This window comes from Chiloscyllium plagiosum, unplaced genomic scaffold (genome assembly GCF_037043375.1).
Source record: "Chiloscyllium plagiosum isolate Xiang-an unplaced genomic scaffold, Cpla_swu_hap1 HiC_scaffold_7, whole genome shotgun sequence".
Lineage (NCBI taxonomy): Eukaryota > Metazoa > Chordata > Chondrichthyes > Orectolobiformes > Hemiscylliidae > Chiloscyllium > Chiloscyllium plagiosum.
In genome coordinates, this window is record NW_028270145.1 from 47,842,739 (window position 1) to 47,857,688 (window position 14,950).

Consider the following 14,950-nt stretch of genomic DNA (forward strand, 5'->3'; position numbering starts at 1 on the left):
TTCACTTTTTATATATTTTTATAGATAATGAAATAAAGATAGGAAATAGATATTAGATCTTGAAGTATCCTAAAATTTCCAGCAATTTCTGAGTTTATTTTTTATCCTAAACAAACTCTTTTGTTATGTTATGATATCTAGAAGTTTATTTTCAACATTAACTATTGACATGACTACAATATCACAAATTTATACACTTGCAAATGCGTGTTTGCTGATACTATAGATTACGAACAAAAAAACTGACTGATTGAACACTCTAAACTGGCTCCGCTGCACAGAACAACTGAAAATGAGGCAGCCCTGCCCAGGACATTCAGCCTCGGACCTTCGGATGACCATCCTCCAAAGTGGACTTCGGGACAGGCAGCAGAGAAAAGTGGCCGAGCAGAGGCTGATAGCTAAGTTCGGTACCCATAGGGAGGGCCTCAACCGGGACCTTGGGTTCATGTCACATTACAGGTGACCACCATTGCATTATACACACACACACAGACACTCCTACACACACACACTCTCACACACACACAGGCAGTCCTATACACACAGATGCGCACACAGACACCCCCACACACCCTTACAGACACACACACTCCCACACTCACACATGCACCCCCTCACAGACTTAAGACACTCTGCACTCACTACACACACACATGCACTTTCTTACACTCACAACCCCCAACCCAGACAGACACACAGACAAAGACCCACATGCACACATATATTTTGTAGGATGAATTTGTACTTGCAGGGTTACATTGTACTTTGCTTAAAAACTGCATGCATTCATGCAGAACTCTGAGCTCAAAAACTGCATGAATTTATGTTAAACTCCGTTATCTCACTTTTTAGATTAGAATCAATCTAAACATCATGGCATAGACAGAGAACACAAGAGGCCAACACCTTCAACATATTGTCTCGCTATCACCATTGTTAACAGCTAACCCAAGAATGCAACTTTTTTAAAAAAAAGATTTTGTGATTTACACATGAAAGAAGTGAAACTATCACTGTATTCTAACAGATGAAAGGCTTAACAGACAATCAATTTTTCAATGTATAATTTCAGTTACATCACACTGTAAATTTTTGCTATAAATTCTGTGTTAGGACTGAGCCCTCCACTACCACCTGATGAAGGAGCGTCGCTCCGAAAGCTGGTGTGCTTCCAATTAAATCTGTTGGACTATAACCTGGTGTTGTGTGATTTTTAACTTTGTACACACCAGTCCAACACTGGCATCTCCAAATCATGACTGTATATTTGATATATCATATGTAACTGTAGAAAAGTTATAGGCCCATTTGGCTTGGAATCTATGCCAAAATACAACAGTTGCTGTCAGATACTGAGACATAATGATGGTGAAAGTTGACAATTGCACTGATTTTATGACAAAGAAGCCATAGTTTTCTAATTTGGCGAGACCATGGGGAATTTTGAAAGTCATAAGATAGTTAAATATTTTGACATTTTATTGATATGTTATTGGGCATAAGGGATACATTGTTTAGAATTTGTCCACTAGTTCTTTAAATTATTGTATAAAATTTTTTTAAAAAGATTTTAAAAAGTGCCAGATTCATTGCATCAAACAACATTGTCTCATTCCAAACTGCTTTATATTCTTAAATCCAACATTAGTTTCTCTTATAATCTGAAAGGTTTACTTATATTAGCACTCTACATTTTCTTATTAATTTCCCAACTCAAAATGTGCATTGTAGATGTATGTCAAAGAGTGCTTCTGTAAAATGTTCAAAAATCCAAATGCTTTGTTTCTGCAGCAGTATCCAACTATATCACTGCACAATACATTATGATAAAATTTGACGACGGTACTTCTCTATTTGATATTCTGAAAAATCAGACATTTATTGTGTTCCGATGCAAAAGTTTTTAAAGTTATTATTAAATTATACAGGAAGAAATTTGTGTAAGCATTGATCAGGGAATTTGAATGTCACAGTATTTGTAATTACTACAATATACTTTGTATAAAAGCCTATTGCAGCAGATAACACAAATTAGATTCAGTCCTTATTTTATGAGCAGATTGAATTACACATCCTCATGCGTTTGAACTGATTGCTACTCAACAGCTTTCACTGTAACTTTGGTATTAGTACTACCAACAGGAAGCAAATGTGAAATTCTATAATAAAGTGGGAACTTCTGTGTCAGGGAGATCATAATGTATCAATGTGGTATTTAAAAGAATACTCTTGATCACTTGTTTTGAAATGTTTGTTAATCTCATTCAGTGATTGACAGAAGCAGTTGTTAGTATCATCAATGATTGATGCTTTCAGACTTGTACTGCTGCTTAGGGTTTGATTCTTTCCTTATTTTACTGATAACTGAAATATACAAAAGGTAGAGATAAAGAAAAAGAAAAGTGATGGTTGTTATTTGAAATAAGTATACTCATTGTGTCCTTGGGTACTGATTAACAGTGACAACTCAGAACTAATGTGCCAAAATTAGCAGTCTGCTTAAAAGCAAAGTGACAGGCACCATTGCGTTGCCTAAAAAGGGTTCATTATCCCATGATTCCTTGCTGTACTAGCCAATCAGAAGTGTCTAAAAAAATGATGTTGCATACTTTCAACAGAGTTGGGGTATATAAAGTAAAACCACCATGTTAGCACTTCTGAGCGGTTCAGGCATTCCCAGCCTTGCCTCGGGTGTAGGGATTGCATGGAACCTCCGGGTAGTTTTGTTTCCTTTTCGTAAGAGGAAAGTCCAATTCTTTCAGTGGATAGTTGGCAAAATTCTGGATACGGAGGTGGTTTCCAAAGTTTTAAAACCTTTGGGCTTAGCCCTATAGCTGTAGGCACTCTTGAAAATTCAGGTTGGTAAATCAGTGTTTATTATAAAAACAGTATTTTGTTTTCATGGTACTAAACTTATTTTGTATATTGAGTGATAAATGTTTTTTTTCTAGTAAAGGTTTGAGAAAATCAACTTAAGATATTTATCAGTACCTTATTAAATCGCTGTAAGTCTAGTCAGTGATGCTGAATCTTCTAAGTGTGAAATGGATTTGTTGAACAGTATCTAATGTATAAAGACAAATTGAATTCAGTGGTTTTATAACTGAAATAATTTAAAATGTTTGGTCTGTTGAGTAAAAGCTTTCAAGGTTATGCTATTGACAGATAAATGAAGAACTGCTAAGAATAGTACCTAATCACATGTATGTGGTATCTGCTGGACAGCAATGTCTTTTTAAGGGAATAGGGGCTCAGCTTCTCAGCTGTCCCATTAGCTATGTCACACATGTCTACTGTCAATCAAAGTCATTTAGCTAAATTTAGAACAAACTTTTCTGTCAGCAGTTAAACAGCCCTTATTTAAAGAATCCAAGGATCATACTTGTAAGATATTGAAAATTAATTTTCTTTGCTCTAAATAAAGTGGTTCAAGTATTTTTCAGTAATTGAAAAATATTTTCGGTAATTGAAAAATAATTCACAAAGTATTTATCTGTCCATTTTATTCCAAGGGTAATTTCATTTACTAATTGACAGCAGATGGGAAATAATTATTTTACACTTTTACACGCCGTTTTAATACAGAAATGGTGTTCAACTCTTCACTGTCAACAGTCTTTTAAGGCATTCCATAGTCAGTACCAGAAATGTCATGAGCAGTTACGGCGGATTATTAGTGGTGGTAGTTCAAACTCTAACTTGATTCATAGTCTAAATATATTTAAGACAAATAAAATCCTGGAAAAGCTCAGCAAGTCTGGTACCATCTGTGGATAGAAACAGTATTAACCTTTCGGGTCCATTATGACACTTTGAAGGCACTTTCTATTTACATTTCACATTTTATACCCATAATCTGCGGCTTTTCGTTCTGACCCAAATATATTTCATTGCTATAATTGCTGAATCGGCATAACATGATATAGACAATTATAATGAAGTAAAGTTCTGCGAAGGCAGACTAAGTACAACAAGTGATTTGCATATATAAAATAAATTAATTTTCAAACGAATGGCCCCTGTACAGTAGCGCCAGTGACCTAAAACAAATTGATTCTCGCCCGAGGCTGTGAATATGGCAAGGGATTTTTTAAAAAGTGACTGTATAATTGACAAGGAAACACTTCCGCTATTGATTTATCCATTTATCTCTGTTCCAGGGTGCCTATAAAAATGGCAACACAAGCTCCGACATTTTTACATCCGCTTCAAAGCGTTGTGGCACTGGAGGGTAGTGCCGCTACCTTTGAGGCGCACATTAGTGGTAAGTTTTTTTTTCCCAGGCGTCAGGTCAACTCAAACTGTTCGATGTAAGACCTCACAAAACTTTGGAGATTAAAATCACGGCTCTCCGAATCTGTTCAACACGGGGAGAAACGAAATGGCTTAATCATTCGGGGGACTCCCCTTTGTGGTTCAGTATAACTAACTACACGTGCTTGCTTTTATTTTGTACACTTCACAAATCAATAAAATTCTTGCTCACCACATGTTCCGTATTGAATGCTGGAAAAAAAGTATCACGATATTGATTTTTTTTTTACCGTAAATAAAGACCTTCCCCAGCAAACGAGCATTAATTAATCAAATTAGAAACTCAATTCTGTCTCTATTTTTATGTTGCTCGTGTTTGATTTCCTGTTTATCCAAAAGCTTATCCCCCCCCCCCCCCCCCCGCATGGGTTTGCATTCTCTCTCTCTGGATGGTTTCTGGAGCTTTGTTGTTGTGTGTGTTTGGCAGGTTTACCAGTTCCTGAGGTGAGCTGGTTCAGAGATGGCCAGGTTCTTTCAGCTGCTGCTCTCCCGGGCGCAGAGATTTCCTTCAGCGACGGCCGCGCCAAGCTGATCATTTCTCGTGTGTCGCCCTCGCACAGCGGCAGATACTCTGTACGAGCCACCAATGGATCAGGACAAGCGACTAGTACCGCCGAGCTGCTGGTGACAGGTAACTGCCCACTGCCACCACCGACTGGCACTTGGGGAGCAGAGGGGAGGCTCCCATCTCTATATCCTGCTCAGCTTCCCATTTCAATAAACTGAATGAAAAAGAAACCTAGATATGACTGTAGGGGATATGATTATTAACACAGATGACATAAAGGCTAACTGTTACTTGGGAGAACGCTTCATCATGGACATCAGTCTCTCACACCTCTGAAAAATAAAATCAAAAATTAAAAAAGCAGCCAGGTCACGTGGACCAGGAGAAAAATGCAGTAAGACTTGCAAAGACACACGTTTATGGGACTCTTCTTGTATTCCACAAAATGGAGCTCCAGTAGTGCCAGTACATTCATTTCAAAATGTAACTTTTTTGACTGGGAATCTTCCCCCCCCCCCCCCAGCCCTGTCCATTGTGGACAGGGAAACAGGGTAAAATTATAGGAAACCTCTTTGCAGGGCAGCCTTTGGCTACACCTGTACCTAAGGCAGTCAAGACAGGGCCCATAAGCCTACCTGGAGCATTGCCACCAGACCTCCTACCAAGTGCCTACCTCAGTGACTGACCCTCACCAGACCAGGGAAACTGGAAGTTTACTGCAAAATCTCAGTTTGACTCCTTCTAAGGCCCCCCCCCCCAAAAAAGACTCTCTCAAAGTCAAATTTACGACCACCCCATGGGGGCAAGTAACCCTGCCAAACCCTGAACCCACCTCCTCCAAAATGGCTCATGCCAGGACTGGAGTTGGGAAATTGGCAAACTGGCAATTGCCAGTCTTTAAGGGTCCTGGCCTCCTCTGTTCCTGACCTTGGTACTGAGTCATAGAGATGTACAGCACAGAAACAGATCCTTTGGTACAACCTGTGCATGCCGAACAGGTATTATAACCTAATCTAGTTCCATTTGCCAGTACTTGTCCCATATCCCTGTAAACCCTTTCTATTTATATATCCATCCAGGTGCCTTTTAAATTTTGCAATTGTACCAGCTTCCACCACTTCCTCTGGCAGCTCATTCCATACATGCACCACCCTTTGCGTGAAAAAGTTGCCCTTAGGTCCCTTTTAAAATTTTCTCCTCTCACCCTAAACATATGCCTTCTAGTTCAGGACTCCCCCATCCCAGGGAACGATCTTGTCTATTTACCCTATCCATGTCCCTCATGATTTTATTAACCTCTATTATGTCAGCCCTCAGCCTCCAATGGTCCAAGGAAAATAGCCCCAGCCTATTCAGCCTAGTCCTGTAGCTCCCTCCAACCCTGACAACGTCCTTGAAAATCCTTTCTGAACCCTTTCAAGTTTCACAACATCCTTCTGATAGGAGGGAGACCAGAATTGTACCCAAAAAATACTGCCTCACATGTATTCAGTAATGCCAGTCTCATTGACCCATAGTAGGAACTCTTGAAAATACAAGAGATTTAGTATATAAATCGCAAATTGCTTTTTTAAAGAAACATAAACTAATAAAAGGTTCATGGTTAATATATACATTTCATTTCTGGCTCACTTAATCTCAAACTGGTAAGAACATGTTACAAATGCTATATTAGTGCTCTACTTGGATATAATGAGGTATAATTTCAATTTCGACATCCTGCACACCAAGGATATTGACGTACGTAAGATTAGTTGTCAGGGGTGGAGAGACCAGTCTCCTCCTTCTGGAAAAGTGGGAGACCTAGCCATCAGACATGCTGTCAGCAATTTCGGGGGAGGAGGGTCCCTCTCAAAAAACTCAATAATTTCCTTCCTTCAGCCTCTCCTCTAGTGCAGAGCTGGGCTGAGGAGTGGCAGATGGAGTTCAACCCTGTATGAGTAGGGGACAGTGGATGGGTTCTGTGTGCAGGAATATCTCTCTGTTACCTTTTTTCTCTTGTCCCCATTCCCCAACACTCTTGAGCATCATGGAGTGACATCTGACTGCTCAGTTCCAGGGATTTCACTGGCTCTTTGTGTGAGCGATCCTTGGACTATGAGCCCCTTCTCCACCTCAGATGCTCATATTTGTTCACCACAGCTGATTGTCTAAGCCTATCGACAGATTCTTTGTCTCTGGCTAAACCACAAAATTTGGCACCATGTGATATATCACCCCAAAGCTCATGTATTTATGTCATCCCAGAACATGTCATTTCAGGTTGCAGACTCAATAAAATAACTCTACCTGTGGATGCACACACGTAAGAGAACAATAAAAAGAAATGGACTTTGAGAGATCATGTGATTGAAACTAAATGGGAATTAGATTAGATTTCCTACAGTGTGGAAACAGGCCCTTCGGCCCAACAAGTCCACACCGACCCTCCGAAGAGTAACCCACCCAGACCCACTTTCCTCTGACTAATGCACCTAACACTATGGGCAATTTAACATGGCCAATTCACCTGAACTGCACTTCTTTGGACTGTGGGAGGAAACCAGAGGAAACCGACGCAGACATCGGGAGAATGTGCAAACTCCACACAGACAGTCGCCCAAGGCCCGAATCAAGCCTGGGATCCTGGTGCTGTGGGGCAGCAGTGCTAACCACTGAGCCAAACTAGTATCTTAATTCACAAAGCCTTCATACCATTCAGTAGAATAATGCCAACTTTCGTATTAAATGCTTCTGATTATGTACGAAATTCCTTTTTATGTTTACAAATCCATTATGAGCAGAAAGTAATTGATTATGAATAAAAACAGGTACAAGAACTGATTGAAAATTATTATAGGCTGATTTGAAAAAAAAACTCAGTTGATATTCAGCATATGTCAGTGTGAACTATGGAATTTTAGAAATATCCTTTTTTCGACAATGCAGTAAAATGAGACCTGCTCCAGATGGTCACAAAAAAATGAAGGTCTACAGAATATTCCTTTTTTTTCAGCAAATGTAAATTAAATTATTATGCATTTTATTGCTGTATCCAAAATGACTGTTGCATTTATCTGAATAACAATAGGACTGCATTGCATTCCATTTGAAGCACTTCAGAACATTTTGGGTATATCATAATAAGGCAGAATATAAATGGGTGGGTCCAGTACAAAAAAAATGAGACTTACAGTCCCTCTGGATGTGCTTTCTTTATGTTATAAGCTTAATACTATCAAGGAACTAGCTGGGCAAATACTGTGGTCTCTCTTCCAAAATTTAATGGGGTTGTTTTCACTGGGGCATCTACCTCACTTCATTATTTCCCTTCAAATCAACTCTGTGTTCCAAATCTTTTAAAATATTTTGATTTTCTATTCTTAATAACAATGTGAATGACGTCAAACTTCTAATGTGGTATTTTATCTGCCATCTTGATGGCTATTCATTTCACCAATATACATCTCTGTAACCTTTGTGTCCTTTTCATTGGTTATATTCTCACCAATTTTCAGAGCTTTCTTAGAGGTCATGACTTGGGCTGAAACAGTGAGAAATAGCATCTTAATTCATGACTAATATTCAATATAATATTCAATTGGATCCATCATTGCCCTTTTTGCCTAAATCAATATCTGAGATCGAACATTGATCCTCAAAGCACTCCAGTAGTTCCAGCATTTTCATGATTGGTGGAGTTGTGGCTAGTGAGGAGGGCTGTTGTCAGCTGCAAAGGGACTTAGATATGATGCAGAGCTGGGCTGAGGAGTGGCAGATGGAGTTCAACCCTGTCAAGTGTGAGGTTGTCCATTTTGGAAGGACAAATAAGAATGCAGAATACAGGGTTAACGGTAGGGTTCTTAGTAAGGTGGAGGAGCAGAGGGATCTTGGGGTCTATGTTCATAGATCTTTGAAAGTTGCCACTCAGGTGGATAGAGCTTGTAAGAAGGCCTATGGTGTATTAGCGTTCATTAGCAGAGGGATTGCAGCTGTATAGGACCTTGGTAAGGCCACATTTGGAGTACTGTGTGCAGTTCTGGTTGCCTCATTTTAGGAAAGATGTGGAAGCTTTGGAGAGGGTGCAGAGGAGATTTACCAGGATGTTGCCTGGAATGGAGAATAGGTCATACGAGGATAGGTTGAGAGTGCTAGGCCTTTTCTCATTGGAACGAAGAAGGATGAGGGGCGACTTGATAGAGGTTTATAAAATGATCAGGGGAATAGATAGAGTAGACAGTCAGAGACTTTTTCCCCGGGTATAACAGTGTTACAAGGGGACATAAATTTAAGGTGAAGGGTGGAAGGTATGGGGGGATGTCAGGGATAGGTTCTTTACCCAGAGAATGGTGGGGGCATGGAATGCGCTGCCTGTGGGAGTGGCAGAGTCAGAATCATTGATGACCTTTAAGCGGCAATTGGATAGGTACATGGATAGGTGCTTAAGCTAGGACAAATGTTCGGCACAACATCGTGGGCCGAAGGGCCTGTTCTGTGCTGTATTGTTCTATGTTCTATGACTGATTTCAGGAGAGCTGTCTGCTGGTAGTTCCTTGTTTTCTCTTACCTTCTTGAATAGTAATATTGCATTTTCTAAGTTTCAATATGCTGAGAATATTTCCAAAATCATTTTGGAAAATCATAACCAATGCATTAATTGAGGTGTTGCATCAGAATGAATCAATGTAACACCACTGGAACTATCATCAGATTATGAGTCCTCAGTAGATAACATTTTCTGCTTAGAGTATTTGTGAAATAAAATTCTTCATTTGCTAGCTCAAATACCATTCAACTTATGTTAAAAAAACTATAAAAATAAAACTGAACAAGTTACTCTTCTGTTATGCTGTTCACAAACTGGAGATTTGGAAATAATTTTTACCTTCATCATTTGTGTCATTGACAGCAAAGATAGTTTGCCTGAACTAGAAGTTGTCTGATTTAACTTCTATATAGAAATTAAAGTTTGACAAGTACTGTAACAAATAGAAACCACCCAGTGCTATTTTACTGCCCATTTCTGCAAGGGACAGTTATTCCTTGTAGTAATTTTCTGACACTTTAGTCATGGATGAACAACAATGTACACTGTGTGAATCGGAATCCTGTGAAGCATATAGGGGGCAGATTGGAGAGATGGGAAAATAGTAAAAACATTATTTAGGTACAGAAGGCAAAGGAGTTGAATCAGAAAAGCTCAGTCGTTGTGGTAGTGATACATTGAAGGTGTGGTATATGAAATACTTTTAATTGTATGGCTTGTTGTATGACAAGACCATCCACAGCAATAAATTTAACTTTTGGATTTGTTTTACCTATTGCAGCAGAGACTGCACCTCCCAATTTTATACAGAGACTACTAAGTATGACTGCGAAACAAGGATCCAAAGTTAGACTGGACGTTCGTGTGACTGGAATCCCTACACCTGTGGTGAAGTTCTACAGGGAAGGAGCAGAAATCCAGAGTTCTTCCGACTTCCAGATTGTACAAGATGGTGATTTATACAGTTTAATAATTGCTGAAGCTTATGCAGAGGATTCTGGAACCTTCTCAGTAACCGCCACTAACAGTGTTGGACGAGCCACCTCCACAGCCGAGCTCCGCATCCAAGGTATCTCTTAGTTGATGTTTTGTACAAATGGAAACAATACCTTGTACAATTCCAAAATTAATTGTCACATTTTCATTATCATGTATCTTTTTTACAGCTGATGATGAAGTGGTGCCTGCTAAAAAGACAAAAACAATTATTACTTCCACTGACATTTCCCAGGCAAAACAAGTCCATATTGAAAAGGTATCTTGTTCTTAACCCTCATTCTGAGATAATTTTTACTATACTTTATTTGTCACAACTGACAATTGCAATTTTCTTGTTTATATTCTAGAAAATGGAAGCTCAATATGAGGCCAGATCTTCAACAACTGAAATGATTGTTGATGGCAGAACAGTAGTGCAACATTTGCATCATAAGACACCGCCACGCATCCCACCAAAACCAATGAGCAGGTCCCCAACTCCACCACCTACTGGGGCTAAAGTGACTCGCCAACAATCCCCATCTCCCGTCCGTCATGTGAGGGCCCCAGCACCTTCGCCTGTTCGGTAAGGGGCATTTAAATGCTAATAACTGAAATTCAAAATATTTTTCTTAATACATCTTAATAAATCATAATTCACATTTATAATAGTGTAAAAATCAAAGTTTCTCTGAATGAAAGGCAAAATCCATGAATTAGACCTTTGTGTTCCAATGAAAGTTGAAATCTGTCTGCTAGACAGAAATTAAAAGTTTACAATACTATTTCGGCAATTTAGATTGAATTTCTATGGTTTCTTGGATGCAAAACATTCCTAACTTAATTCATTTGAATTAAGTTTCAAATATAATTTTTATTTCAATTTGCAAAATATTAAAATAACAGCTGTTTGGGAGAATAATAGATGAATGTAGAGATTATTAGGTTCACACAAAGATATTGCCAGGAATATTATCTGGCCAGGACCAAGTTTCAAAACTATAAGATAGTATTCGATTTCACATTTCGATCACATATTTTCTCTCAATCAGTTCATCTGTCAAAAATCGATCCAATTGCTTGTTGAGGTTTTAGGTAATATCGCATTCCTGGGTAATAATGTTGTCTGTGTAGAGTGAATAAGCTGAAGTAACATTTTACCATTTGTCTTTTGGTTTTCAGCTCATGATTGTAATGAATAATGATGTTAGCAAGAACCCATTTCAGTATATACAGTTCAATAATTATGCTCCTTAAAGTTTTGAATATATCAATGCAGTCCCTCCCCCACAAAGACTCCTTTCTTCAATTAGTTTTACAGTAATAGTGTAAATGTCTGCCTTAAACTTATCTTTGATTTAAATGCATAATTCCTAATGTGTGTAGCTTTCCTCCACCACACTGTCTTCAAATACAGGCTGTTCCACATGTTTCTTCAACACAAATTTCCTGTAACATGATTGATGAATTGGGGACGCTGTCTCTAAACGCGATCGTTTAAATTGTGTGTTGGCTGTAACCCGATTACATCACCAACACCTGAAGTGCTGTTTCTAAAGCGCAATTTTTCTATAACCCGTGGTTGCACAAGAAAGCAACCATCGCATTATAGGAGAACTGACTGCAAAGACAAAATACTGCAAATGTTGGAAACCTGAAACACAGAATACAGAAGAATATCAGCAGGTCTGGCAATATCTGTGGAGAGAGAAACAGAGTAAATGTTTTGAGTCGGCATGATCCTTCTTCAGAGCTCTCTTCAAAGCCTGTGTAGTTTTATGAAAAGAAGGCCGTAAATGCTACCTGTAGGTTTTCACAAGAATATGCATATGTGAGAACACTCACTCCCTAACTATGGAGCAGCAGTGGGGGAAGAGGCAGTCTTGAAGAAGGCAGGGCTGGACGTTCTAGCTGGAAGTACTATAGGGACTGAGGGTGGCTGGGGCTGACACAGAGCAGCAGAATGGTGAATGAAACTTGAGATCTTCCCTTCAATAATCAAAATCTAATCACCTGACCCTCTCCAGGCATCATGCTGCCTTCCGGCATCTACTTTTGCACCCAGCTCCTTGTCCAGGAACACAGCATCAGCAGTATGGTGTCCTACCTCTGGGAGGGGGAATGCAGTGCGGGTTGGGGGTTGGTGGGGATTACTATGGCAATGGAGCAGCAGTAGCCTCACATTCTCTCCTCATCCATGTTGCAGACCTTACTGTCCACTTACCAGGGTGGTGCCTGGATTAGAGGGTATGAGAGGGTTTTTCTAGCCTCTAGGAGAGGCTAGAAAAACTAAGGTTGTTTTCTCCAGAGTAGCGGAGGCTGAGGAGAGATATGTTGGAGTCTATAAAATTATGAGAAGCATAGATAGGGTCGATGGTCAGAATCATAGAATAAAATCATAGAATCCCTACAGTGTGAAAACAGGACATTTGGCCCAACAAGTCAGTTTAATTAACGAATGAAGGAAGCATATGTCAGGTATAGACAGAATAGATGGAGTGAATTCTTAGAAGAGTATAAATGGAGTAGGAGTATACTTTAAGAGAGAAATCAGGAGGGCAAAAAGGGGACATCAGATAACTTTGGCAAATAGAGTTAAGGAGTTTTTACAAATGCATTAAGGACAAAAGGGTAACTATGGAGAGAATAGGGCCGCTCAAAGATCAGCAAGGTGGTCTTTGTGTGGAGCCGCAGGAGATGGGGGAGATAGTAATCGAGTATTTTGCATCGATGTTTACTGTGGAAAAGGATATGGAAGATATGGAATGTAGGGACATAGATGGTGACATCTTGAAAAGTGTCCATATTACAGAGGAGGAAGTGCTAACTGTCTTGAAACACACAAAAGTGGATAAATCCACAGGACCTGATCAGGTGTACCCTAGAACTCTGTGGGAAGCTAGGGAAGGGATTGCTGGGCCTCTTACTGAGATATTTGTATCATCGATAATCACAGGTGAGGTGCTGGAAGACTGGAGATTGGCTAACATGGCGCCACTGTTTAAGAAAGGTGGTAAGGACAAGCCAGGGAACTATTGACCAGTGAGTCTGATATCAGTGGTGGGAAAGTTGTTGGAGGGAATCCTGAGGGACAGGAAGTACATAAATTTGGAAAGGCAAGGACTGATTAGGGATAGTCAGCATGGCTTTGTGCGTGGGAAATCATATCTCACAAACTTGATTGAGGTTTTTGAAGAAGTAACGAAGAGAACTGATGAGGGCAGAGTGGTAGACATGATTTAAATGGATTTCAGTAAGGCATTCAACAAGATTCCGAATGGGAGACTGGTTAGCAAGGTTAGATCTCATGGAATACAGGGAGAACGAGCCATCTGGATACAGGACTGGCTCAAAGGTAGAAGACAGAGGATGGTGATGGAGGGTTGTTTTTCAGATTGGAGGCCCGTGACCTGTGGAGTGCCATAAGGACTAGTGCTGTGTCCACTACTTTTCATCATTTATATAAATGGTTTGGATGTGAGCATAAGAGGTATAGTTAATAAGTTTGCAGGTGTCACCAAAATTGGAGGTGTAGTGGACAGCAAAGAAGGTTACCTCAGATCACAACGGGATCTTGATCAGATGAGCCAATGAGCTGAGGCATTGCAGATGGAGTTTAATTTAGATACATTTTGGGAAAGGAAATCTTAGCAGGACTTATACACTTAATGGTAAGGTCCTGGGGAGTGTTGCTGAACAAAGAGACCTTAGAGTGCAGGTTCATAATTCCTTGAAAGTGGAATTGCATGTCGGTAGGATAGTGAAGAAGATGTTTGGTATGCTTTCCTTTACTGGTCAGAGTATTGAGTACAGGAGTTGGGAGGTCATGTTGCAGCTGTACAGTACATTGGTTAGGCCACTGTTGGAATATTGCATGCAATTCTGATCTCCTTCCTATCGCAAGGATGTTGTGAATCTTGAAAGGGTTCAGAAAAGATTTACAAGAATGTTGCCAGGGTTGGAGGATTTGAGCTATAGGGAGAGGGTGAATAGACTAGGGCTGTTTTCTCTGGAGTGTCGGAGGCTGAGAGGTGACCTTGTAGTGGTTTATAAAATCATGAGGGGCATGGATAGGATAAATAGACAAAATCTTTTCCCTGGCATGGGGGAGTCCAGAACTAGAGGGCATAGGTTTAGGGTGAGAGGGGAAAGATATAAAAGAGACCCAAGGGGCAACTTTTTCACGCAGAGAGTGGTACGTGTGTGGAATGAGCTGCCAGAGGAAGTGGTGAGGGCTGGTACAATTGCAACATTTAAAAGGCATCTGGATAGGTATATGAATAGGAAGGGTTTGGAGGGATATGGGCCAGGTGCTGGCAGGTGGGACTAGATTGGGTTGGGATATCTGGTCGGCATGGATGAGTTGGACCGAAGGGTCTATTTCCGTGCTGTAAGAGTAAGCCACCCAGACCCATTTTCCCTCCCTGTTACTGTACATTTACCCTTTACTAATGCACCTAACCCACACATTCCTGAACACTGTGGGCAATTTTGCATGACCAATTCACCTAACCTGCACATCATTGGATTGTGGGAGGAAACCAGAGGACCCAGAGGAAATCCACGCAGATACGGGGAGAATGTGCAAACTCCACACAGTCACCCAAGGCAGGAATCAAACC

At 40.1% G+C, this 14,950-nt stretch overlaps 1 protein-coding gene across 6 annotated transcripts in view; it reads left to right on the plus strand.

Annotated features, from left to right (window-relative positions):
* The first annotated feature begins 2,686 nt into the window (after positions 1–2,686).
* The window catches only part of LOC122551920 (titin), a 348,465-nt gene continuing 336,201 nt past the window's right edge, over positions 2,687–14,950 (plus strand). For all 6 annotated transcript variants that reach the window (XM_087988975.1, XM_087988977.1, XM_087988978.1 and 3 more), the window contains exons 1-6: positions 2,687–2,861; positions 4,164–4,267; positions 4,745–4,948; positions 10,132–10,419; positions 10,517–10,605; positions 10,697–10,914. In XM_087988975.1, the coding sequence (XP_087845101.1) occupies positions 4,177–4,267; positions 4,745–4,948; positions 10,132–10,419; positions 10,517–10,605; positions 10,697–10,914 (890 nt within the window). In that variant the 5' untranslated portion in view covers positions 2,687–2,861; positions 4,164–4,176. The remainder of the gene's footprint in view (positions 2,862–4,163; positions 4,268–4,744; positions 4,949–10,131; positions 10,420–10,516; positions 10,606–10,696; positions 10,915–14,950) is intronic.